At 42.3% G+C, this 27,937-nt stretch overlaps 1 protein-coding gene across 2 annotated transcripts in view; it reads right to left on the reverse strand.

Moving 5' to 3' along the window:
- The window catches only part of LOC140551764 (retinoic acid receptor beta-like), a 208,853-nt gene that overhangs the window by 42,713 nt on the left and 138,203 nt on the right, over positions 1-27,937 (reverse strand). For both annotated transcript variants that reach the window (XM_072675391.1, XM_072675392.1), the window contains one exon: positions 18,627-18,775. In XM_072675391.1, the coding sequence (XP_072531492.1) occupies positions 18,627-18,775 (149 nt within the window). The remainder of the gene's footprint in view (positions 1-18,626; positions 18,776-27,937) is intronic.

Here is a 27,937-nt window from a genome sequence, read left to right on the forward strand (position 1 = left end):
AGCTAATGGAGAGTTATTCTCTGAGGAAGGCTACACATTTACCTTGGCCATCTGCGCTCATGATTTTATTTACTGTGTCTTTCGGATGGTGTTTAGTGAGCGTAAGAGATCCGGCACGAAGACAGAAAAACGAAATCCTATTCCTTAGCAAGAAATGCTGTTACATTATGAAGGAACTGCTCTAAATATAGACTCAGGCTAATGCGGTGGGATAATGGATTACACATTTGCATTCTAAATAATGACAGAAACTAAATAAACAAGATTCTGCCATTTCCTGAGAGGAATGACGCGTTTCACTGGTCGGGGAGCTCGATCCGTCTCGCTGATGCCAAAATGCAGAAATGACAGTCAGTTTCCTTGAAAAAGAATAAAAAAAAAATCCTTAAAGGTTTTTTAGTGAATATTAATATGTTGTTGGTCTGCGGGCGGCGGCGGCGACGATCAGTCATGTACGGGTGTGTGCACATGCTCGCGGATTGTGTGTGTGTGTGTGTGTCTCTCCTGAGGACGGCTGAATTTCCATTTGCCTCGCGCTCGGTGACTGATGGGGCCTTGCTCTTTCATTAGAGGCCGAGCGGAATGTATGATGGGTAACGTATTAGAGCGGAGGGCAGAAACGGCCAGCTCCGGAGCCCATCTCCTACCGCCTCTCGCATCGCTCACTCCTGCGCCGCCAGCCAATGGCCTTCCTTGATGGACGCCACGTGACTGCACTACTGAGGTCACCTCGCTCGGTGATAGATTCTTCATTCTGCTAATAGATGTCTTTATTCACGGTGATCTCAGCTCGCCGCATTTCCTCTGCGTCATTCTCTGGCTCTCTGATGGATGGAGATGAGACGTAGTTTCGTGTGGCATTTGCTTATTGTGTTCAGCTTGGGTTGCTGGTCCCAAGGCTGGCGTGGCCATAAGCCTCTGCATCCCAGTGACCACACAGGTCAAGCAGTCAGGGGCTGGCTAACGGCTCGTTGAGGTGGCCTTGAAATGCAGTGTGTGAGCATTTATGTGGATGTGTGGATGAGTGCAGACATGGGAGTAGGAGGTAGTTAATGCAGCTATACTACTGGGCATGTATACCCATGATACCCAAGGCCAAGTTGAACCAAAGTGCTGAATGGAGCGGTCATTATTAGCACATGTATTAGAACAGTGGTTTGAGATAGACACTTGGTTAGCAAACCAGTTAGCAAATAGCTGGCTGAGCTATCTCTGCCTTCTGAGTCACATTCCTAACATAAAAGCAGCATTAAAGCAACATTATGTAGCATTTTTACCTTAAATTCATTGTGATGCTCCACTGACCTGTAACAGATTCAATAGCATCTCTATTGTTGCTACTCCAGGCTCGGCACGCTGCTAAGTGCTAACACCTAACTTCGGTGAAGTGGCCAAAACTTTCATGTTCCTGAGTCATTTTAATATAGAATCCTGTAATATATCTCTACCGCCTCAGACCACATGCTTCTATTACTTTCAGTGATGGCTCTGTATGTCTCAGGTTGCCCAGAAATGCATGTGTAAAGCGTGTCCTTGAAGGGTGGCTCAAAGAGTGACTTAAATTCACATTTACATTTAAGGCATTTCGCAGATGCTCTTATCCAGAGCGACTTACAAAAGTGCTTTGCTATTTACCCAAGAAAAACCTCAGCTAGTTTAAATAGACTAATAATTTAAAGATGCCTCTAAGTTTTAGACTCTACTAGACACAAGTCAGTAAGGTGACCACTCTGCTATTCGCCCAAGTATTCTTGGAAGAGGAGGGTCTTCAATCTGCGTTTGAAGACAGTAAGCGACTCTGCTGTTCGGTCACCCAGGGGAAGTTTGTTCCACCACTTTGGTGCCAGGACAGAAAAAAGGCTGGACACTTGTCTTCCGTGGAGTTTGAGGGATCCCTCAACTTTTTAGTGAATTTTGAAAATGTCCAAAATGTAAAAAAAAACAAACAGCTAAAGTCAAAATGCGGGAAAAATTATGGAAAAGGGTTTTTCTAGAATAAGCAATGACGAATCAAGCCACAAGTCACATGATTCGTTTGTCAGTTGTCTTGAGTGGCCGGTGACTTGAGAAACACCTGGCCTGATGGATGCTTTGATAGCTGTTCAAAGGTTGCTTTCGACATTCTAAAATGCAGAATCCAAAGCTCATCTGACAAAAAGTGAACCACTCTCCTAGAATTGCCTGGTGCATTTGTGCTCCCAGATCTATGGTGGATGTTGTTTGCAGGGCACAGAGATTTTAGCCCTCATTAGGTGGGCCACTGCTCGTCTGCCCGGCCTCTCTGAACTGCAACAAACAACAAACCAGCCATAAAAAAAGATTGAAAATGGTTACATTTGTCCATTTTGCTTGTTTTGATGAACAGTAGTGGATGGAAACATGACTTATGACTTGATAAGGTTAGCTAACATGGCACACTGTAGGAATAAGGGAACCCGTTTAATGACATTACATAAAAATGTATGTAACTAATGCTGTCTGTTTTTTTACACCTGGTTTCAGATTCATTCAGGACCCTTCGCTGACAACTGCCAGTGTACAGAAACATACTATGACATGAAAAAGTGTTTAAGGCAGCAACAAAAGCATAGAGTAACTAGATACACTTTTTAATGTAGTCAGGTTCAAATCCAGGTACTAGTGGGTTCATTTAGACTATCTTTAGAGTCTTTAATTGTAGAGTATATTGAGTTGCGGGGTTTCTCATACTGTTTGGAAGAAATTCCATGGACCCCCCACAGATATTGTTATTTTATAACAACAATTCCAGTTAAATGTTTATGCAAATATGTACCATCATATTTACTTTAAGGGAGCATGGGCTCTTTTCTAGTGATGTGTGGCTTTTAGCTTTTAGCTACTATTAGTGTCATTCGTTATCTCTGTACTCTAAATTCACAAAGTTGTTATAAATGGTTCTTTGAGTAATGCCATAGAAAGGACCACTTTTGGGCATCCAAGTTGTTCAGGGGTTTAATGCGCTGCCACCATAGCCTGGGGGTCGCGAATTTTAATTGTTGAGCTATGCCGCTGTGCCATCAGCAGCTGGAGTCAGAGAGAGCACAATTGGCCAAGCTCTTTCCGGGTGGGTAGATGACATTCGCTCCCCTTGTCGCTCTTGGAAGCGATGTTGACCAGCACAGGTGTCTCTTAGCTGGTATGCTGGAGCTGGGGACCCAGAACTCAGCATGTATAAAAGAAGGCATCCCTAGTGTCTGGAGCATAGCTAGTGCTAGAGGGAGTTACAAACGGGTGGGTTAATTGCCAAAACCAAAAGAAAAATTTGACAAACAAAATAAAAAAAGGAAAGAACACTTTTGATTTCATAAAGAAACCATCTGAAGAGTACAGTCGATTTACTGAGTTACTAAGGAACGTGTTGGGGAACATTGTGACATATCTCATTTCATATTTCTTCTCGCTCACTTCAAAGCTTAGAAAAGAAATGTCAGACCCTTTGGCTGTACATCATGGACTCTTTTGAGAACCACTGCCTTAAAGCATAGCATACCGAACTCTACCGAGACCACTATACCACTCAGCTGTCAACTGTTTGCCTCTGACTGTTCAAGGGCCAGCATGCCCAGTGGGTGTATTCAGCATCACCCATGTACATATGAGGCCATTCTTCAGACATAGCGGTCTCTGGCCTTCTCCAACACTATTCTGGCCTTTACGAGAATCACTAGCACTCACTGCTTCTCTTCATCTTCACTCCATTTTTCACTCCGGCTGCTGTTTCCTTTCCAACAGCCTCTGTCTCCTGTTCTTCGTCCCTCTTCCTTTCTATCCCTCTCCGATTGAGGGGTTATCTGTGATTAAAGTGACCCGGAGGTGCTGATGCTTTGATAAGTCTCGGCGCAGTCGGCCATGGCCAATTTTGTTCTCGGACGACTTGCACCAGGTGGCATGTAAACGGAGCAGATTAATGGACAAGATAGTGCTCGCTCTTCTTTGTGTGTGTGTGCCGCTTCTTTGATGGGAGTCCAGCTCGCTGTAGTTCTATGGATATAAGCACAGATCCACCTCATCAGGTTCCTCTTGGCTTAGCAAAGAGCCTTCTTCCAAGGTTCTTGCCAAGACCAATCAACCCCCCCACCCCTTCTCTCGTCTCTCTCCATCTCCCACCGACTCCCATGTAAACTGCATCTTAACTAGGATCATTATCTTCCATCTTGTTATCTTAATGGTGGCGGTATAGGGTGACACAGCAGGCTAAAGCATCACCAGGCTTCTCATTTACAGATTAAAAAACGAAAGTGCTGCCCATCAATTATTTACCCCCCGTCCTCCCACCCCCTCCTCCCTTGCTCACCTCCCCGCCCCTGTCCCGTCTGCACCGGTGCCACTTTTGTGTTGCCTGAGCATTCAGTACGGGCCCGGGGCAGGATAACTTTTCACTCTTAATCGCGCAGACATCTTATCGCTGCCACCGAAAGTGGAGAAGACACCGGAGACCCAGGAGAGAGAGAGCAAGAGAAACAGTACGAGAGAGAGAGAGAGAGAGATACAGCCCAGATATTACTTACACCTGTAGTTCTGGAGGGAGGTGAAGGGACAGACAGCGGGAGAGGGGTGGGGGTGGGTTGAATCAGGTTACAGCTAGCCGAGCGGAATGGATCGGGGGGAAGAATGTTGCGGTCCGCCTTTGTGTGTTTCTCTGTAGAACACGGCAGAGGTGAGGGCTGGGGCCGGGTGCCGCTGAAAAGCTGGGGGTAAATAACAGCCCGAGCAAAAGGGAGTCCCGGGTGCACAAAGCCGCCCTTTGTCCCTCCCCATGAACGTGAAACCCCAGAAGGTAACAGCGGGGCACGGAGAAAGACCCGGACAGCCACAGCCGAACAGACCCCTTTTCAATGCCCGACAAGACGGACAAGAGACCCTCGATTACCCTCTTCTTCTGTTCCATCTCTCTCTCTTCCCCTCTCTGTGGCCTTTTTTTCTCTCTCTCGCTCTGTCTGCTATCTGAAGGGCGCTTATCTTTCAACCTGGTTTAGTGAGGAGCACAGATGGCCCAGCTGAGAGAACCCTGGCACTTTTCTCTTAGTCCACAGATGAAGGACACAAACAGGGTTGGATCAACTGAAAAAGGAACAGGAGCCCACTATTTTTACAATAGGTACAGGTACACTGGCCTTTCCCGAAGGGCCTATCCTTAAATTGACCTTACCTAAGTATTCCATAAGTTAGCTTTATCTAGCATTATTTTTTAGTGTTTAAAGCGGTCTGCCAGTATCATCATATATCAGATGTTTTCAGACAGTTGTTGAAGGTGGTGCTTATATAAGCCTACCTTGCTGCAGTGGTGTAAAAGTTAGAAGGTCGCTGGTTTGAACCCCAAGACACCTAACCACTAACTGCACTCCAGGCACTGCAGTGGCTCCCCACCTCTCCATGTGCGTGTTCTCACTTCCCTTGTGACTCATACGTGCCACCTTCCATTTTTGCTGACTAATCTACTTCTCTTTATTAATGACACAAGGTCTCACTGATATTGCTGCATTTACTTCATATGTAATATACCAAAAATGACAATTCATAGATTTTTTTTTGTTGTCATTTTGAACAGGAAAATGCAAGTCATATATTACATGTGTTTTGGGCACTAGGGGGGCTGCTAAATAGGGCTTCCATCTCTTTCGAGCGCTGCCTCAGCTGACAATCAAATGGGAGCTGAAAACACATCAGAAAGGAAAGTACCGTCTTACTGTATTTCGAGTGGGGTGGGAGTGAGTGGAGGCAAGGCTAAAAGCTAACCCAGCTACAATCTCTTAAGCTTGCTAACAGCACACCACATAGAGAGGACACAACGACAGGACAGCAACGGGTATAACAGGGTTGTAAATAGGCATTTTATAAATTTTATGACACCTTTAATAACAAATTATACAGAATGTATATAGCATCAAAACGCTAAGTAATGCTACGTACCCCATGTAATTTTAAATCAAAGATCGAAAATGTTATTACACTTGGTTATTACCAAAGAATATCCCCACCAGTTTGTACAGAATTCCCTGTAGTTACTGAACAATACACCTCAGTGTGTAATAAGCCATGGAGTGTTTCGATGTTAAGGCATATAAGCCCAGCCCTAAACCTGTCCAGCAGATCAGCGACAGCCTTTTGTATACCTTCTGTAACGATAGTCCAAAGCACATCCAAAACCTTCAGCCATGATTATGCCAGCAGCTGGGACCAAAGGGCCTTGCTGTTTCACAGGGAACTATCCAGGCCTATTGTTCAGAAACAACAGCGCAACCCAACACCACTACCCACCACGGCCCTGTGGGTGCTTGACACTGCCTTTAAAAGTTTGATGCAATTAAAACAGGCCTGTTGGGAAAGGCCTTCACTGGGAGGGGGGGCAGTGCTGGCATTCTGCACTCAAGGCAAGGTCTGCTGCCACACACACACACTGCCTCTAAGACGTAACTGATCCTCTTAAGTTTACGGACCATGTCATCATCAGCCACTATGTAATAATAATCAGATCAGTATCATTACAATTAAAGCGCATGACCTCAACGACCGAAAACAGACCACAATTCCATGCACCAGCAAGAAGATGCATCTGATCTTCTCTCCTGTCATACCCTGACACTCCTTGACTCTGATTTGACACCATTCATCTGCTGTGCTTTGACCCTGGCGGCTTTCCGAGCCGTGTTCTAAATATAATAATTACATAACCCCGGCTGATAGCATCTCACTACTCGCGAAAGTCTGAAAATTCCCGATGCAAAAAATAATGGCTAGAAGCAGCAACATTCCGAGCGAGGGGACGTTTCAAAGGGAGGGGAGGACGGCACTAAAGAGAGAGAGAGAGAGAGAGAATACAGGCAGTGGTTATACAATCAAATCCATTTTTGCGTCCCGAACGTGGGATCTTTTCATGAGCGGAGCGGAGATGACCCGCTCCATTTGGCTCCTCTCGCGCGAAAGCTGCACTGCTTTCATGTTGTCAAGCGTTGACAAATCACATTAGCGGGCTGTGCGTTAGCAGGCCTTGTGTCCTGCTCTCGCAGCGCCCAGAGATTATTATGACAGGCACAACACAGGCAGCAAGGCTAACGCTACACAGCGTCCTACCACTCGCTCCCTCTCCTTACCCTTCCTTTAATTTTCTTACTTTCTCTCCCTGTTTATCCGTGGCAGCTGGAGACGTTCTGGTGAAGTTTGGTGAAGTTTTCTAGATGACACAACGGAAAAAAAATAAAGAAGACATACCTTGTGTAAACGATTACTCGATTCAATGTAGAAGCCTTTGCGTTTGAACGTCATGAACAGGGTCATACTTAATGGTTCTAATTAAGTGATAATTTAATTTATGACCACTGATGACAACATTGGAGGGCTATTGTGAACCATCCACTTAAGTTCCAACATCATCATAATAGATTGCAGTTCAGGACAGGATTTGATTGGACTGTTCTAATTTTAAAACCCTAGTTTTGTTTTACTTGAGCGATTCAAGGGTGGATAAGCTCTTGTGGTTTTGATCACTGTCTTGATGCATAACCCAACTGCACTTGAGCTTTAGATCTAAGGTTCATAAACAGTAGTTCTCCAACAGGAATTTTTGGTAGAGCAGAATTAGTGTCTTTCTCTCTCAATTATGACTACGCCATTACACTACCACTAGCATGTTTTGACTGTTTAATTATGACTGTTGTGTTGCACACAATTAATACTGTTCTCTAAGAGGTACAGTCAGTAACTGTAATATGAGTAGAACAATTTAAACAGCCATTACCACCGATAACTCTAAAGACATGACAGCTTTACACAGTACCGAAAGAAACCGCAACTATCGCAGCTGCCATAGATACGCATAATTGTTATTTCTCCATAATAAGCCTACACATGTAGGGGGAAGAGGAAAATAAAGGTAACCATAACAGCAACACGTAGACTGGTGTCAGGAGTTGAGTCGGGTGATTTGGGACCTCATACTAAAACTGCTGTGTGCTATACAGAATAAACATGAATTTTCTAAGATTTTTTTTTTATTCATTAGGAATCTTCTTTTTAAGCATCCACCTACACCAGCCGTAATACAGCATCACTAGTTTTATTTTCTTACTTTCTGGGGACCTTCAGTCCCCCCGCACCCGCCCCTTACTCAGCAGCACAGGCTGTTCTTCATTCCTATAGCACTACAGGCAGACAGCAGAGAGTAAATAAAGGCATTAAAAACCACCTTGGAGAAACTTATGAGCCCATGAGGTGGTGTAGAAGCACTGCCTGTGTGTCCTGTTCAAGCAGCCAGCGCATACATTCTAGCGGACTGCTAGAAACCTCAGCCACCCAGCAGATGGAAGTCATGGACATTATTAACTAAAAACTAAAACAGACATTAGGGTTGCCAGACTGGTCCTGACAGAGTTCTTGCTTCCAAATTTGTTTCCCACATATTCATTTTATGGAAGTCAATGTTAAACTATTTTACTCCAAGTAATTGTGTAGCATTTCTATTGGTCCATTCTTTATGAAATTTGACCTCAATATAAAGAACAACTTCTTGTTTCAAAGTATGTCAAAGTGAAAAAAACACTGAAAAGCGGTGCTACAAGGTTTTTGCTTGCCCACAACATTACTCAAAAACACAGACCTGCAGTCAAGTGTTGGAATTAGGACAACCCAGGGCAACCTTGGTCTTTATATATATATATATATATATATATATATATATATATATACAGTGAGTCCAAGAAGTATTTGATCCCTTGCTGATTTTCTTCGTTGGCCCACTAATAAAGACATGATCATTCTATACTTTTAATGGTAGATGTATTCTTACATGGAGAGACAGAATATTAAAAAGAAAATCCAGAAAATAAATCTAAGGAATATATATTAATTGATTTGTATTTCATGGAGTGAAATAAGTATTTGATCCCTTAGTATTCATTAGCAGTTCTGGCTTTTACAGACCAGTTAGACACTCCCAATCAACTTGTTACCTGACCTGAAGCCACCTGTTCTCACTAATCACTTGTGTGAAAAACACCTGTCCACAGAATCAGACAGATCACACAGATTTCAAGTCTCCAACATGGGTAAAACCAAAGAGCTGTCACAGGACCTCAGAGTCAGAATTGTTGACCTTCACAAAGCTGGAATGGGCTACAAAAAGATTAGTAAGGTGTTGGATGTGAAAGTAACAACTATTGGTGCAATTATCAGAAAGTTTAAAGAGTATAACATGACAATCAACAGACCTCGGCCCGGTGCTCCAAAAAAGATTTCGCCTCGTGGGGTGGCAATGATGCTGAGAACAGTCAGAAATCGTCCTGCAACCACTCGGCAGGAGTTAGCAAATGACCTGAAGGCAGCTGGGACCACAGTTTGCAAGGAAACAATTGGCAACACTTTGCGCAACAATGGATTCACATCCTGCAGTGCCCGAAAGGTACCCCTGCTGAAGAGAGCACATGTGGAGGCGCGCCTCAAGTATGCCAATGATCATTTGAAAGATGAACCAAGTTATTGGGAGAAGGTTTTGTGGTCAGACGAGACCAAAATTGAACTTTTTGGCCTCAACTCCACCCGCCATGTGTGGAGGAAGAAAAATGCTGCCTATGACCCCAAGAACACTGTGCCCACCGTCAAGCATGGAGGTGGAAGCATAATGTTTTGGGGGTGTTTCTCTGCCAAGGGTACAGGGCTACTTCACCGCATCACTGGGAAGATGGATGGAGCCATGTACCGCACAATCCTGAGGGACAACCTCCTCCCCTCTGCCAGGGATCTGAAAATGGGCCGTGGTTGGGTCTTCCAACATGATAACGACCCTAAACATACAGCAAAGGCTCAAGAAAAATCACATTAAGGTCATGGAGTGGCCCAGCCAGTCGCCAGACCTCAATCCGATCGAAAATCTATGGAGGGAGCTGAAGGTCAGAGTTGCCAAGCGACAGCCCACCAACCTTCATGATTTAGAGAGGATCTGCAAAGAAGAGAGGGCCAAAATTCCCCCTGGTGTGTGTGCTAAACTTGTGGTTAACTACAACAAACGTCTCACCGCTGTGCTTGCAAACAAAGGCTTTGCCACTAAGTATTGAGTGTGTTTGGCAAGAGGGATCAAATACTTATTTTCCTCATTGAAATACAAATTAATTAAAATATATTCTTTAAAATTATATTCTGGATTTTTGTCTTGATATTCTGTCTCTCCATGTTAGAATATATCTACCATTAAAAGTGCAGAAGGATAGTGTCTTTATTAGTGGGCAAACAAAGAAAATCAGCAAGGGATCAAATACTTCTTGGACTCACTGTATATATATATATATATATATATATATATATATATATATATATATATATATTTAATATAATTAATATGGACATTGGATATTCATTTGGACAATTTGAGGAAATAATATATGTGAGGACGTCCTAATGTTTTTCCTCACAAGAATAGTAGTATTACAATAGTATTTTTTATTAATTACATTTTTTTAAATTACAAATATAGACATTTCTCATGTTTTATGTGTTTAGTTAAATTACCTCCATCTCCCAACACTGTTTAAATAAAGAGTCCATATGTTTAAATATGTAAAAAAAAAAAAAAAAGACAAAGAATTTGCATAGGGTGTCCTAACTTTACATGACTGTACAAACTATAATACAAGAGGGAAAAAGAGAAATGGTGAACTTCCTCTTTCTGCTGTGATGGTAGTGTGCTTACAGCTTCCATCTGGAGTGCTTCATGGAGCACCACTGTGGGATTTTAAAGGATGAAAAGAGAGCTCACAGGTGTGACCTCACTTCACAGTAAGAGAGACCCTATGCTGTCAGGAAACAAATCAGAAACAAAGCAAATGATGCGTAGGTTGTACATTAGGGGGCACTATCATAATTCAGATTAGAAAAGACTAATTTCTTTATTAATGGACATTGTTTCCCCTCCCTCCAACTGGCCAATAATTCTGTATTAGTGTGTTTCATCCAGCTAAAGAGCTGCAGGGCATGTTACCAGGATTTACATGCATACTGACATCGGAAGTATATAACTAGTAAAGTGGTGTCCAAAAATCCCCCCAATAAACACTTCTGAAACTTCTGCTTTTTTTAATCAAATAATACTGATGTTAGAATCATGGCATCAGGATATGATGATAGGGGGGGTAGACTGTAAGAGGGCACTTTGAGTTCAGATGGACTCTGCTTTGAGCTAGAAGGCCAACTCCCACCCTCTAAAGTGGAGCTAAGACCCAAAGACATGACTTCATGGAACACGGAACATAACAGTGGAATATAATGGAATACAATGCTCATATCCAATCAGATACTTGTTACTGTACAGTTCATGCAGTTACTATAGGATGGTAGTTGTTTATAGTCTCTGTGTAATCGGTCTAAATATTGATCTAAAATCATTTCACAATCCATGCAGCTCATCAGTGTTCCTGTAGTACTGAAAATATTAATGATATAGAAAATGTATACTGTGACAGTCTATGACAATAATGAGTATATCTGTGTATTGTCCATCCTACTAAAAACATACTTATTTTTGTTGTATTCTCTTACAGCACAAAATAAGTGCAAAAAAGTAAATCACATTGGACTAATGGCTGGCTAGTGGTGGCTCAGCGGTTAGAGCACCGGGCTATTGATGACAGGGTTGTGAGTTTGATACCCGGGCTCAGCAAGCTGCCACTGTTGGGCTCTTGAGCAAGGCACTTTATCCTCGCTACTCTGTGCTCACAATCACTGTGTATTTGAACACTTGTGTGTTCCATAGTGAATATGGTTGTCTTGGTGTTGGGCTATAAAATTCTAGTAACGTTTATTGTCATTTTTCACAAACAGAGGTTTATATTATAACAAAATGATTTCAGGATATTTGTGCAAGTGCTAATTTTCCATTCCATTGGATTTGGTGCTAAAAAAACCCTGGGTATCAGTAATTCCCTTATCGGCACATTCGATTCCCGCTACATTTCTAATCCCTCAGTTGTGCTGGTGACGCCCAAACACAGAGTTTTGGAAAAAAATCAGGGAAGACGGCTCACCATCACATCACATCAGCATCCCAAACGCTTGCTGCCTCACTCAATACACACTTTTGATGAATCTAGAAATATGTCATATTAATCTCCACTTAAATCAAACAATAAGCTGTGACTTCAGAACAGGCCCTTTTCCTTCTAATTATCACACTGCAATTTTCTATGACTAACACATTCATCAGAAGCACTGCATATGCTCTCTGTTAGCTTCAAACAAGTGCTAAGCACAATGTCAAATCCTAAAAGGCAGACTCCATCAAAAAACACCCCATTTCAATGTCTAAACATTACATCTGCAGTGACTTATCTGTCCTAGAAAACTGGAATGAAAGGGAAAATACTGTCTTGATGCATCAAGGATAAGCACTGCACTTTCTTCTTCTTATTTCTTTTGCTGTTATCTGATTTTTCTTTTCTCCTATGAGAAGAACATTAAACTGAATATGGAGAGTGAGAGACAGAGAGACAGAGAGAGAGAGAGAGAGAGAGAGAGAGAGAGGGAGAGAAAGGGCACATGCCAGAAAGATTCCAATGTCAAAAAGGATTTTGGAGTCACAAAGCTAGCAGACTGCATCGTCTTTAGAGCCGGGCTCAGGCTTAGCTGGAGACGGAACGTCCTTTCCACCCCGTCGCAGATGCATATGCATGCGCTTATGCTAGCCCATATGTTTCTGTTCCACTTTACCAATTCAAATCAGGCTTCCAGTCCTATATCAAACAAAGAGGCCTCATGTCAAACAATGCAAATGAAGAGGGATTTTTGCTCATCAGACAGAGGGAGATAGTATTAGAAACTCTTGTACACTCCCACACACACACACACACACACACACACACACAGTTTTCTTATCGCACTTCTGTAAAGCATTCAGAATGCACTGAATGAAGGATCAGATTAATGTAATGGACAAACCCAACACAGGTTCAACATGACATATCCTCCATAATTGTCTCTTCTTGAAACAAGCAAGGAAATGTGTTTATTATCATCTGATCGAAAGATATTGGCGTGCTTGTTATGTGGAAAGACAAATTAGAGAAAAACTGGGGGAAATGGGAGCAAATGCTGCCCTCCCCGGCCAAAGCACATTGCCCATTTAATGGGAAGCTAAACCATATGTATATTAGTGTAACATGTACAGGATGATGATGATGATGATGTTTATACATCATACTAAATCTTAATACACTAGCTGACTGACAATACAATGACCTCGTTTACACACCTGGTCACTTCATCCTGGCAGCTTGTGTGGCTATCAGGTAAGACGTTAGCCTAAACGCTAACCTACCTAAGAGCCTAACAAGCACCAGACACGTTCATTTCACCGGAAGACGTCTGGGTGGATGTGTTAAATTTAGCACCTTTTAGAAGGCGGTGGATATAAGTAAGCCTATATGGTGGTCTACAAACACTGTAATCTTTTGTGTTCAACTGTTCATAATGGCTAGAAGGCGGCAAAGGATGCTGTAGTAGAACACAGTGGCACAGCGGTAAAAACAAAGGATCAGCGCTGGATAAGGCTTAAAACAGACAACACGCAATCCATAAGGATATGCCTGGATCAGCCCCAATCCTGATCCACTGGATCTGATCAGGACATACTTTTCAGCCAGGGTGTCACTATAAGAGACTCTTGTGTGTAATTTACTGTATAATTAGAGCTGTATATTTTGGCAAGAATCTGGCAATACGTAGCATGACACAGGGGCTATGAATCAATATACTATAAAAGTAAAGTTGACTTTTTATCCAATCCGAACAGTGGGATCTGAAGACAACAGTACTATCTAGTGGTCGGGGTTTAAGCACAACACCAAATGAACCACTGTCTGCCAGCAATCTTTACATATAAACTAATAATTCAAAATCAATACTGTATTTTTGAGGATCAATGCATTATTGTAAAACATGATATCATAATACTCAATATTTTCTTACACCCCTACTGTATATGATGTCATTTTTTGCTAGTATACATGAATGGCTTGACAGGGCACTGGCATCCCGGGCAGACAACCATCTGTCTCAATTCAGATATTGGCATCTGTATCAGGAGAGGAAAATGTAGCACTGCTAGATCTCCACCACAGTCCTTCATAATGCTGCAGAACCCACTGGGATAGAGAGATGACACAGAAAATACTTCTAATCCCCCATTCTAATCCCCTCAAGTCACTGTGTTAGTGAAATCAAAGCCAATCCAGCTTGCATTCTGCTATTTTTAAAAGCACCCCCCACCATCTCCTCTTCACTCGGAATGGGTGTAGAGCTCTATTCCCACTATATTAGTCACATTCTCAGAAGCTAACTTGTTATTTAATTCTTCTAAACCACAATCCCTCCTATGAGAGCCTCTAACAGGGAGGGAACGCATGGTCCCCACTGGGCGTGTGTGCTGGTACATGTGTGTGTGTGCACTTCTGCATTTCATGATGACCTGCAAGTTTGGTGAACTGAGAAACTTGTGAGGGCGTATTAACTGTGAGAGCGTGTTTGTATTGGTCTGAGTCACCGAGCACACATTAGCCAAAGCTTGAAACATGTTATTGATCTGAGCTTTTGAAATGCTTTGTGTAGGAGTGAGAGAGGGTGTGTTTGTGTGCAAATGAGAGAAAAAGAAAGAGAGAGAGAGAGAGAGAGAGAGAAATGGCAACTAGCATTTTCATGAACTTCTGCATTCCAAACATTCCATTGCCTACAATGAATACACATCTCAGAGAGAGGGTATCATGAGCATAGCCTCTAACACACAACGTTTCATGCGCTGTATTGTTCATACAACTCATGTGTTATCAAATATATATATATATATATATATATATATATATATATATATATATATATATATATATATATAATTATATTCAGGCCTGTATACAGCTTTTGACAGGACATGTGCTTTTTTCCCCATAGGAATGAATAGGGTGCCACCGTTTTTATGTCATGATGACACAAATATGCTAGTAACATCCAACCAGGCATATGGTGTACCATAGCAACCACTTGGCACCCACCTGTATATACAGGTGAATTTGTATTGAAATATACTAGTAACATCTGACTAACCATCTGCTACAGTCTGAAATATTATAGCAATCATCTTGCAACACTGTGGCACCCATCTAGCAAACACTTATTAACAGCATAGCAACCACTTAGCAACACCACAGCCACCATCTAGGAAACCACAGCAACCAGCTAGCAAGACCATAGAATACACCACCTAGAATACAATAGCAACCATGCAGCAACAGTCTAGAAACTGCTTGGAACTTATGCTATGCATCCATTCTCTGTTGTCTTCAGGAAATGCATTTTTCTAGTTATTTAAACTATTTCATACACAAAAATGTATGAAAATATTTCATTGGTCTGCAATACCTCCTTTATGTGAATATGTTGCATCAAAATAACAAATTATTAATTAGAAGAATTTTATGCCTCACAAAATCTAAAAATGTCAAGTGTTGCAACCATTCAACCACTATGTATTACACATGGTCATTTAATTGTATTAAACTGTAACTAAAATAGTATAAAACCTTTAAAATCATACAACTGTGCAAAAAAATAAAATAAAGCAGCTTTAAAATGATTCCACTAATTGCAAAATATCTGTCCATAATTGATTTCGTCTAATGTCGTCAGGATATTATTCTCACATGCTTTTAGGAAAGAAGACAGAGAAGAGACGAGTGTTGCATCATAAAGAAGCACCAAGGGACCTTTCTGATATAGTGCCACCTAATTGTGACGGCTAGACGACTGAGTCAGAGTGTCTGCCTCGGCACGTCAGAGACTGCAGCATGTAATTCCGTCAAAGCAGGCACGACAAGACGCTGCGTTACCCTGTGTCATATACATGTAAAATTCAGTAATATTACTCTACTGTGTCAGTCCATGTTTCTCTCACGTTAAGTGCCAGTTTTGTGTCTCAGCTTGTAAAATGCTGGTGAAAAGCTTTTCCTTTACTGGTGGCTTAAAGCACGAATTTCACTTCCCGAATGTAGGGTGAGCCAAGGACCAAGAAATGCCAATTCACACATAATGCTGCTTTAAGCTCTGCAATTTGTGAGGTGGAGCCTCCATGGAACACATCAATGAGCCTTGGGTGTCCACGATGCTGTTGGACCACAAAGGCCATCCCACAAGACCTGATATTTTGGAGATCATCTGAGCTTCACAATTAGGCCCTTGTTAAAGTGGCTTGCCCATTTTTCCTTCTTCCAACACAATAACTGTTCATGAAAATTTAACGCAAAACCAGCCACCACTATTTTTTTTATATTTTAATATTTAAACCAATGAGGGTATTTTCAAAGTCTGAGAAGAGGATCATGTATAAACCTCCTCCTCTGTCTAATCTGACCTCCAATAACTTTTAATCTCTACATTCTCATACAAGTTTCTGCACTCCATCACCTCCTTGTTACGCAGAATTCTTTCACTGCATCTAAGGTGGGGTCTGGCCTGCTAGCACAGAGCAGAAGCTGCCCAGAACTCTAGTCAAAGTTATCTGGGTTCTCTTGCCTCCTACAGTCATTTGGTCTCTTCTTTAACTACACCTACATCTCGACGGCATGGTCTGAATGTGTAAATTGTAGCTTGGCATCCTAAACCAACTCCTGGCAGCCTCTGTAAAGCCTGTTGAATGTGAAGGCCCGTGGTCTCTTGAATTAGTACAGACAACTTAAATACTGTTCTACAAGACCAGCACACACCTCTACAACTTTAACATATTAAGATCACAGCATGTCCAACCGAGCTAGGCTTCTATCTCATGCTGCGACCTCCACTGAGAAAACACCAGACCTGCCCCATCCTGCCGTTTCCCAAGCTGGGAGCTAAACTACCTCTGTTAGTGCGCTCTGGAGCTCACAAAACCTCATAAGGTAAATAATTCAACAGGAAAGCCTCAGAACCTCGCACGCTGCTTAGCAGCAAGGCTACAGTCCAGGCCTGCGGCTTGGAACGCGTTCCCGAAGAAGCGTAGCCCACCGGCCAGCCCCAGATCTTCAGAGGAAGCGGACAAGTGAGCTGACTGTAGGGGAGTAACCTAAGGGGGGATTCGGTATGCATGATCCACGTGTATTAGAAAGAAGTGATTTCACTGGCTCCAGTATAAGACAATGACATAAATAATGAAGAAAAAAAATAAATCTTCCACTGAGACACATTGTGAGTCTTACGTGAGCAACATACATTCTAGACTCCCTTTTAGTGAGTAGAGTAGAGCATCTGAAATATGCCTTATGTTAATGTTTCCATGAGTCCATTTTATGTTATATTTATGTGCAATACTTAATAAAGGCTGTTCTTTAGTTTACAATCTTCCAGTCTAATGCTCTAACCACAAGTTCAAGCACAAAAAATGCATTACAACACAAAAAAGCACTGATTTATAACTTGGCTGGCTGGAATAATTTGAGACTTGAGTACTTATTCCTTAGGTTGGTATTCATTTCCTTATTTAATATTCAGTATTAAGATTTATTCAGTACTCATTATTTAGATACATCTGTTATTTAGTTTTCAGTATTTAAATACTTATGTTGTTTAGTTTTCAGTATTTTGATTCTACTGTTATTTAATAATCAGCATTTAGATACTTGTTATTTGAATACTTTTTATATTTAGCATTTAGTATTCAGATCCTTTTGTATTTAGCATTACTTATTTAGATACTTACTATTTAGTATTCAGTACTCTGAATCTTCTTTAATTGAGCATTTAGTGTTTCTACTGTTGTTATTTACTTTTCAGTATTCAGATGCGTCTGTTATTTAGTGTTCAGTATTTAAAAACTTCTGTTATTTAGTTTTAAGTATTTTGATTCTTCTGTTATTTAATATTTGGTCTTTGTAACGCTTCTGTTTTTTAGTATTCAGCATTTAGATACTTTTTATCTAGCATTTAGTTTTCAGATCCTTTTGTATTTAGTATTACTTATTTGAATACTTGTTATTTAGCATTCAGTATTTTGAATCTTCTTCTATTGAGCATCTAATATTCATACTCAAGTTATTTACTTATTCAGTATTCAGATATTAGCATTCAGTATTAAGGAATCTTAATTTATTTAACATTTAGACAACATATTACTCTGTTTAAGAGCACAAAAAAACAAACATCTACTTTGCAATAAGTGGAGACAGGTGAATCACTGTATTTCCATAGGATAGAATGGTGTTTTCAAAGCAGAATAAGCACTGCCGTCTGAGCTCAGCCTCTAAATACTGAATATTAAATATCAACAGTCTCTGAAACAATAAATATCTGAAGTACTAGTAATAGAACTATTTAAAGAAGATTTGGAATACTGAACTAAAAAACAGAAGTATTTCACTACTGAATATAAATAACTGAAGTATCTCCAGTTATGTATATTCAGTAGTCAGATACTTTTTTAGGAACATAAATGAAGGTTAAGTCTGAAATTCTAATATTATTGTTTTTAACTGTGAGTATCTGATTATTTGAAGCCTGTAAAATACCGTTTGGGCCAGTCCTAGTTTATCACTATTTTCAGAATTGTCCCTTTTTATCCCACCACTCATAAATAAACACTTACACCCTTGGGTCAGTGACCGGCTTACCTTGCAGCCTTCACAGGCACTGACGCCATAGTGGTATCCCGAGGACTTGTCCTGGCACACAAAGCAGGGCTTGTAGACACGGGGAGGGGGCAGGGGCGAGGGTGGGCTGGGGACCAGCTCCTCCGAACTGCTGCTCTGCGTCTCGATGGCTGTGGAGTACATGAGAATGAAAAGATGTGCATTACAAATGATGGAGAAATATACCTGTATGCCACCACCGCTGTGCAAATCTATGCACTACAGAAAAGAAAAACAGAATTGAGTTTAGCTTTAATCCTTTGAACCATTAAGGCCTGTATGTGGGACCATGCTTCAATTGCTCAACCATCATGCTAGCAATGATCTCATGAGAAATAGAAATCTGAAACAGTATGAAGTGCCTCATCACAGCTCAGGCCATATCAGTGGACAGGGAGGCAATGCGAGTATGCTCCAAACTCCAGGCCAATAAACTGATCAAATTACACCGTGACACACAGATCTCCAGAGGAGCAAACTCACTTAGCCATGTCATTCAGCTGCTCCACTGCATCCGAAACGATTGTGCACTGCCAGATTGCCCAATCCATCACTGTACAAACTCCTCGAAGCACTAGTTTTAAAATGTACCACATTTCTTCGTGACAGATTAGTGCTATTAGTCACCATTATCTGCTGTTATCTAAAATTGTGGAGCTACAAAAACCTCATAAAGAAACAAAACATGTCATTTTACTTTGTATAATAAAAATATAATATAAACCCAAATAAATAATTAAAAAAAAAATCGCGGCTATGTTAAAAAGTGCATTAGAAGGCTTAACCTAGCACCTTCTTTAAATTACAGAGGGCAGTGGTGGCTCAGCGGTTATTGATGACAGGGCTGTGGGTTTGATACCCAGTTCAGCAAGGCCCTTCACCCTCTCTGCTCCTCAGGCGCCCCAGTAATGGCTGCCCACTGAGCACACTGTCCACTGTGTGTGTTTCACTGAAGTGTATGTGTGTGTGTTCACTGCACGGATGAGTTACAGTGTCACAAAAATGTCACAAATGGTGTATATGGTTGTCTTTGTCATGTTAGGTCAACCAGATGAAGGGAGAAGGAGACGGCATGGAGAAAGTACTGCTGCATGGCATAATGCCGACCCCATGCTTCCCGAACTGGAAGCCAGGGAGCACCAAAAAGGCTAAAAAGCTAGGCTGACCGAAGAAAGCTGATGCAAGTCAATGCTAAGCTAAAGGTTGGTCAGAGAAGACAGAAGGACCGGCTGCAGGAAGCTGTGGAGGCATGCGGGTAATAGAGGTAACAGCTAACGCTAGGTCGACCAAAGGAAACCAGAAACGCAAGTGGTTACTCTCTTGAAGACTGTCCTTACATGTCCATGTTCCATAATCTACACAAAAGCTGCAGGTTCTGAAACACCGACAACGGCAGAACAAATCCGGCAGTTCATTTGTGACCACAAACATTATCTTCCCTCTGCAAATCATCTCACATTAAAAAGAGACAAACACACACTCCACACACAGCCACAAGCGTGTCTGATGATGTAGAATACAAGATAATTTATGCTTTCCCCTCCATTTGCCCTCTCTATTTCTACTTATTTTAGGTGTCATTTGGAAAACGTCTGTGGAACTCGTGGTTTATTTTGCCTTGAGGGAACTCTGAACGCAGACGCGCTTCACCTCTTGGTGACCCTCCTGCCAGGCTCCACAATATCTGGAGTAGTCCAGGGAGTCTTTCCCCCCCCCCATTATGCTAAACGTGGAGAACTGGAAAACACCACAAAACCAGTAGCCCTCAAGTGCATCACATCTTAGCATAGAAAATGAAATAAAAAAAAGTCCCTAGAAATACAGGACTCCTCCGAGTGATGCCGCAGTGGCACCACTGTCTGTTGCCTTTACCTTCTTTAATGATCAGCATTTGTATATGTGTGAGGGTGAAGGGCTTTTTAGAAGGGCCTAAATCACAGAAAAGCCAACACATTTACATGTATTTCCAGTGTATCCAGTATATTCTATGTGCCGTTTAGCCCCGCCCATTCAGCCTTCAGCAGTTCAGCCCCGCCCAATCACACTGAAGTTATAAAGAGTGTTTCAGGCTACACTGCTTTTGGAATAAAGCATTACACAGGGTAGGCAATTAGAACTGCAGTCTTAATGCCCATAGAAACCTAAATCCCAGGGCCCCCAGTGTAAATGTCCAAAGCCTTTGACTATCTTCCAGAAGTCCAATAACCATCTGCTGTGTCACCAACATTACTCTGCTCTCCATGTGGAATGGGCGGCAAAAAAGTGAACAGATAAAGCTAAAGATTAGGCTAAAGCTAAACCTGGCAAGCTAAACCTTGAGCTGCGACTAAGGGAGTGACTGCCCCATCGTGCCTCCCGTCCAGTGCCCCGGTGCTTCTGCGCGTCACCGGCTAGACGTCCCAGCACAGAAACATAGCTGGGGAGCTCCGGTGACAACAGGGCACGCAGGACAGCCCCTCCAGTCATGGCTCGAGCTTGAATCTATATATGTATATGCATCAAACGTAACAAGAGGATGTCAAGGGTAAAATAATCAAATGAAAAATATATATATAAATGCACCCACCCCCAAAAAATGTGAACAATGAGGAACATTTAAGGAATCTTTATTTTTAAGGTCACGTGTTGATGTGTATGAATAACAGGACTGTAGCAGATGTAGCGTGAAGGCAACAGATTGCTGCTCCACTGTAGATCTGAGGCCAGATTTACAGAGTAAATAAATACAGTTCCAGTCTTCTAACTAAGTGCGCATTGATTGCGGGAGTCTCTCTCTCTCTCTCTCTCTCTCTCTGGTTCTCTCTCTCCCTCTCCCTCTTTTCCCTCCCTGTGTTGGGATTTGGACCGTTAGACAGATAAATGACCTTATCGATCTCGCATCACACTCCTCCTCCCCTGCGACTCCGAACACTCCATTTCCTCTGAGTGAAATCTGATTGAATTAATGAAGGTAGGCGGCCATCCGTTTTCATTTAAGTCAGGCCGGCCGGCCAGCACAGCGGCTTGTGGTCGGCCGCACGCTTAAAATGCTTTCCATCTGGCGGCAGGAGACTGCGCTCGTGTCTGTGTCCGGCAGCCACGGAACGCGCGCACATCTATTCTAATCACGGCAGACACGGAGCACAATTCCTGCCGACATGTCATCCGTTTCCACCGGCCACATGTGCGCTGGGAGTCCGAGGGATATGTAAACAAGGTGCGTGGTTCGCTGAGTGTGTAGTAGGAACGAGCGTGGAAAATTCAGCGATTGGATTAATGGGAACGGACACAGAAGTCAGACCTAGTGTTTCTGAACTGATGCCGATACGTTGTTCACGTTAAAGCAACAGTATGCAGCAATTCTACCTTAAACTAACAGCTTCACTTCACTTGTTGATGCTCTACTGACTGTTATAGGGAGAATTTTTCTGCCATTGGCACTTCTGTAACTCTCAGCTTGTCCACAAATGCACATGTAAATGTCCACACTCCACACCTGTAGGGGGAGCCCTTTAGCAAAAAATCCAATGCTGCTTTATATAACATTGGCTCTCTGGAGTTTAAGGGCATTTCAGCATATCTCAATTTTGGAATATGCCCTTAAATTTGCCTTTAAAGGCACTTGCATACAACTCATGCAAAAATGCAGTGCCCCGGTCACCAGAATGGCCCAATAGCACTAGTCCGGCACTAGTTGCAACCTGGTTTCAATCATCGGAGTCTCTCTCCCCTCCGTCATGGACATTTACACCACCCGCTGCATCCGCAAAGCAACCAGCATTGTGGATGACTCCACCCACCCTTCACACAGTCTGTTCTCCCTCCTGCCATCAGGAAGAAGGTACCGCAGCATCCGGTCCAACACGACCAGACTCTGCAATAGCTTCTTCCCCCAAGCCATCAGACTCCTCAACACAACTCAACTCCTGAACTGATATCTTACACTCTCCCTCTCTCTCTCTCTCCCTCTCTCTCTCTTTCCAACCATTTATCCCAGATAACATGGGAAGCATTTTTTGCACAAGCATTTGCACTGATAACTTTACTACCTCACTGGACTCTATTTATTGCACATTGCGCAACTTGCACACTACAGTCATTATTTATTATTCTCTGGTCTGTACTGTGTTGTGTTGTCTGTCCGCACTTGTACTGTGTTGCACTTGTGTTTTGTATGCACTGTCTATGTTGCACCATGGTCCTGGAGGAACGTTGTTTCGTTTCACTGTGTACTCTGTATGTAGTTGAAATGACAATAAACCCACTTGACTTGACTTGACTTGACTTGTTTGCTTAGTGGAAACTGGCGTTACCTTTGCGATGCATACAATTAAAGGGCAATAGCTAGCGTTGGCCTTGAAGTTCTGATTTAGCAACACAGCAAATGGAACAAGAAACTGCAAGCGCTATAATGCATGTGTGCTGCCTTAGTAGTAAGTATTTGGCCTTGCAGTGGAAATGAGGCCTTACATGAACCAGTCTTAACTCGTGGTGCCTCTAGACCTCTAGTTAAATTACGTTGATTTCAATGGTATTAGCCACAATTAGCCATTTTGCGTCATCAACTTAATACAGTAAAGGCTTGGGTCTTAGACACTAATCACCACGTAACATCTTTTAGTGTAAACACTTAAGAGTTTCAATGCAACTTCAACAGCAAAAAAGGACTGCCTAAAGCAATCTCAGAAGAGTAGAGACTGTTACTGCAGCAACGGAGGATCAAATCAAAAAGTATTGGAACCTTTGATTTTAGAAAAATGATGGAGGATCAGACTTGTGGACGACCCGTGTACATCGAACTCTTCCATTACTGATGTAGTGTATACTGAAGGAGTGTGTTCACAGGTTTCACAGTGGAACTCTTAGCTCAGGGCGACAGCACCATGACTGCACACTCTGATTTCTGCCATGTTAACAGGAAGAGGACGATTCATATTCATACTCATCCAGTGTTTAAGAGCTGGAGGGAGGGCGAGAGAGAGAGAGAGAGAGAGAGAGAGAGAGAGAGAGAGAGAGAGAGAGAAAGGGGAGAGTACATTCCCTCATCTCTTTCTGAGTTGCTGCATATTTGAAACTCAGCAAGAGGCATTTGACCACCTGCAGACAGATGGGTCACATAAAGGCAGATGCACTACCTCCCCTGCCCCCCCTCTCCGCCGGCGGGTTGTGACGGTCGAGTCGTCGGGTGCAGGGGAGCCTTTCTCGATTTTCTGGGCGATTACACTTCGGCGCAGTAGACGGGCCACTTCCACATGCTAACATACACACTGTCACCACTGGAAGGGGCAGAGAGAGAGAGATGAAGAGATAGAGAGAGAGAGAGAGTGCGGGAGAGAGAGAGAGAGGGAGAGGGGAATAGAGAGAGACAGGAGACGGTGGTTCTAAAAGAGGAGTCGGGCAGAGAGAAATGCCTCATGGCTTGTCACGCTGAACTCGTAGCCTCTGGCTGAACTCACCAGCAGGGTCAAGCAGGAAACACACACACCCATTACGGGCCATTCTCTCAATGGGGGGAAAACAAACTGAAAACAGCATGGCTGAGTCGCACAGCCGGCCCTCAGAGAGAAGGAGGGGTGACTGCTGCTCAGGGTACTACAGACACACATACACACGGGTTTGTATTCCTATCTTTATAAGGTGTTTTACCTCAGTAACCAAAAGCAAGAGCTCTGAATGCGTCCTCTGGTACCAAGCACCAAGACGTCAGCAGCAGATCCTTTAAAGTCATGTAAGTTGTGAGGTGGGACCTCCATGGATTGTATCAATGAGCACTTAGGTGCCCATGACCTTTTGGCTGGTTCATGGTAGGTGGAGACCACTGCATACCAGAAAACCCCACAAGACCTGACTGATGTTTTGGAGATTCTCATGCTTTTTTCTGCACATCACCTTTAAGAACTGACTGTTCACTTGCTGCCCAATGTATCCCACCCCTTGACAGATGAAGCCATTGTCGATGAAGATAATCAATGCTGTTCACCTCACCTGTCAATGTTATGGCTGATCGGTGTGTGTATGTAGTGTATGTATGTATGTATATATATATATATATATATATATATATATATATATGGCTGCAGTTTCAAGCCATTTAGTGCAACTTGAACTGGATTTTTAAACCATTAGAATAAATACAAATAGACATTAATGCTGCAGTAAAAAGGGAACATTAATTAGATGTCTGCTTTGTTTGCTTTGCTTCAATGAAATTAATTTTAATTAAATTGGGGGAAATTAACTTAAACTTTAATCTACTTTAAGGTACCCCAAAAACCTTAAAATGTCAAATGTCGTAATGAACGGACCAATAGAAATACCCCAAAATTGCTATTTTAGACACAATGTTTCTGTGCAACAGCAACAATAAAGCCCTTTGTAAAGTCTTATTTGTTACAAACCGACTTGGTTAGTTAACATTGTAGTTTGTCCCTGTCTAGCTCTGCTTTTCAAAGAGTATGGGAACATGCACATAAACACACACACACACACACACACACACACACACACACAGCAGCTGAACACAATCTCAATAATCCCCTGTATTACCACACTTAAATATCCAGACAGGATGAGGCATCTCTGTTGTTCTCTCACTGTAACTAGCTGAAAGGAAACTGATAGTGAACTAATGAACTCTGCATGCGACTGACTGTGTTCTGCACGCAACTCTGTGGGTCTGTGCAGAAAGCCGTGTTCAGGCGCTTTGTCTCATCTTGCTTTCTATTTGCTTTCTTTTCTGAACGTCCCTCTCCGATTACATCCTACCTCCGCACTTCAGTCTACACAAACAAACTGCAGTTACCATGACGGCGGCCCAGCGGCCAGCGCAAGGTCCATTTAACGAGAGGATGTCGCAAATGAAGAGAGTGAAAAAACAGAGAGAAACAGAGAGAAAGCAAGTAGGAGAGAGAGAGAGAGAGAGAGAGAGAGGAGCAACAGGCATTTCCTGTATGTCCCTAGGGGAATTTTTGTGAAGTTTGGCATCCTGGTGGAGGTGCTGGTGGGTGTGGGGAGTGTGTTGATTTTGGCTTGATTAGACCCGTATCACACCCAGAAGTTGTCTTCATTTACAGACCTTGTTTAAACATCTTTGGGCAGGACTGAAACTCACACACACTCACACACATGCACACACACGTCGGTCCCTTTGGATTGGGTCACAGAGGCAGCACGCAGTCAAAGTTCACTCAAAAGTTACACCAAATTAGAAGCAGCTTTTCTTGGCTGCTCGTTCGCTGGCTGTACACATTTCACTGCGGAGGGCGCTGACAAGCCTTTGAGAAGAACTAAGAACATAAAGCCAATTCTTACACATATTTCTATATATTTATAGGATCCTTAGGATAAACAGACAAATGCAAACTGTCAGCTAACGCCACCAGCCTAGCCATGTCGTATTTCACCTCATACCTTTAGCTGGAAAACTGATTATTGAGGCTTAAAGTTGTAATCCATTAAATCAACACAAGTCGAATGTGAAAATGAGCTCCAGCTTTCGCAGCACTTCCTAAAGCTACCCAGAGCCAGAGGCCTTGTCCTGGCTAGCATTCAGCCGTCTGAAGCACTCTTCATATGCTATATTTACATGCTTGATGTTTCTTGACTGAACAGTTTAAAAGCTGATGCAGGTTCTGCCCTGGCTTCTGGTGAAGTGCAGAGTTCAGACACCTCATGGTTCTTCAGTTTAAACATGCATATTATTAGAGCAGCTCATTTTTATGTCAAAATCATGTGGATATTTAGACTCATGCCTAACAGACCTCTGAAGAAGCATTCCGTAGAGAGTAGAGCTGGCGATATGGAAAAAAGTTAATATCAAAATATTTAAAGACATTTTTGACGATATACGATATTTATCACAATATTTCATCAGGTAGACTAAATGCACCAACCGTGTAAAAACTTACACAAACTTATACTCTTCCATACTTAATGTGTAACGTGATTTTTATTATTATTGAAATATGCTGCACTCCATTGAATTAAATAATACTGATTACACTCTTTGTAATGAAATGTGCAGTTAATCCGTGCTATTTAAGCAGTGATGATATCCATAATACACTCACAAAAGTATTTTGTCTACCACGATAACAAAATTGATTAAGATACAATAAAATATTGTCATACTACCCAGCACTAGTAGGCAGTACTGAGTACATCCTGGAAAGGATTTCCCTAGGAAAAATCAGCAGTATCACTGTGATAAACAAAAATGTTTCAATGTGGTCTGTTTCATCCTGTGTACATTTTTTTGTTAAATGGATGCTTGAAATTACAAGGTTGGTAGGAAGTCAGAATACTGTAACACTCTTACACACTGAAATGTCACAGTGTGAAATTGGATAAACAAATTAAATGTTAACACTATTCACTAATCCGTATACTATACACTAATCCAACATCAGCTCCTCAAACTGTGCTCTACTACTGCCGGAGCAACTTATCTAACACACTCGGAAAACCTTGCTGGTTTGGTTGGGGTTATTTTGAGAAGGTTGCCAGAATTATGAGGTTCAGTGTTAGCTCATGTAGCAAAATTCAGATTTCAACAATCTCATTACCAATCTCATAAACTCATAATTCAGAGCAAGGCTTTGAGTAATGAATGGGATTTGTGAAAAAGACTGCTTTCGTGTATATATATATAAAATTGGAACATTTTTGTTTACCACAGGGCGTGAAAGCAGTCTTTTTCACAAATCCCATTCATTATACCCATAGATACAAAAACTGCTTCCCAATATGGGCATGACTCTGCGGACTCACAAAGGCCTATTGATTTTTAGCTTTGACACATCGAGCAGCATTACTAAGGTGCATTATTAAAGGAGAAGCCTTACTCAAAAGTTAGAAATAGATGTTTTTGCCTCCGCATTAAAACATTAATGAGATGATCAGAGCTACCGCTAGAGTTAGAGCAGGAAACCCACCAAGCTAAATGGGACGGGTGTAGTGCAGGACCAGGATTAAGAACCACTTGCTCAGCCACTTCATGAGGTCAAACAGCAGAGTCTGTGCCATTAATGGTATTACCCAAAGCCCCCTGAAGCAGCACTGTGCTGGGCAGCCTCCTCCCCTCCCCTTGAACCCTCAGTGACCCCGATTTGACCTGGGCTTAAGTGACCCTGTAGCCGGCCGGCAGACGCTGGGGCCACACAGCTCTCCCTCTCTCCACCACTAACACAACAGGTGCTCGTCACTTCAAAGACTGCGCAACTTAAACCAAGAGACGGAGATGGATGGGAAAGGGGCGAGTGAAAGAAGCAATGGAAAGCAAGTGTCCATTGCGTTTATATGTACACATACACAGC

Source organism: Salminus brasiliensis, chromosome 3 (assembly GCF_030463535.1).
Source record: "Salminus brasiliensis chromosome 3, fSalBra1.hap2, whole genome shotgun sequence".
NCBI lineage: Eukaryota > Metazoa > Chordata > Actinopteri > Characiformes > Bryconidae > Salminus > Salminus brasiliensis.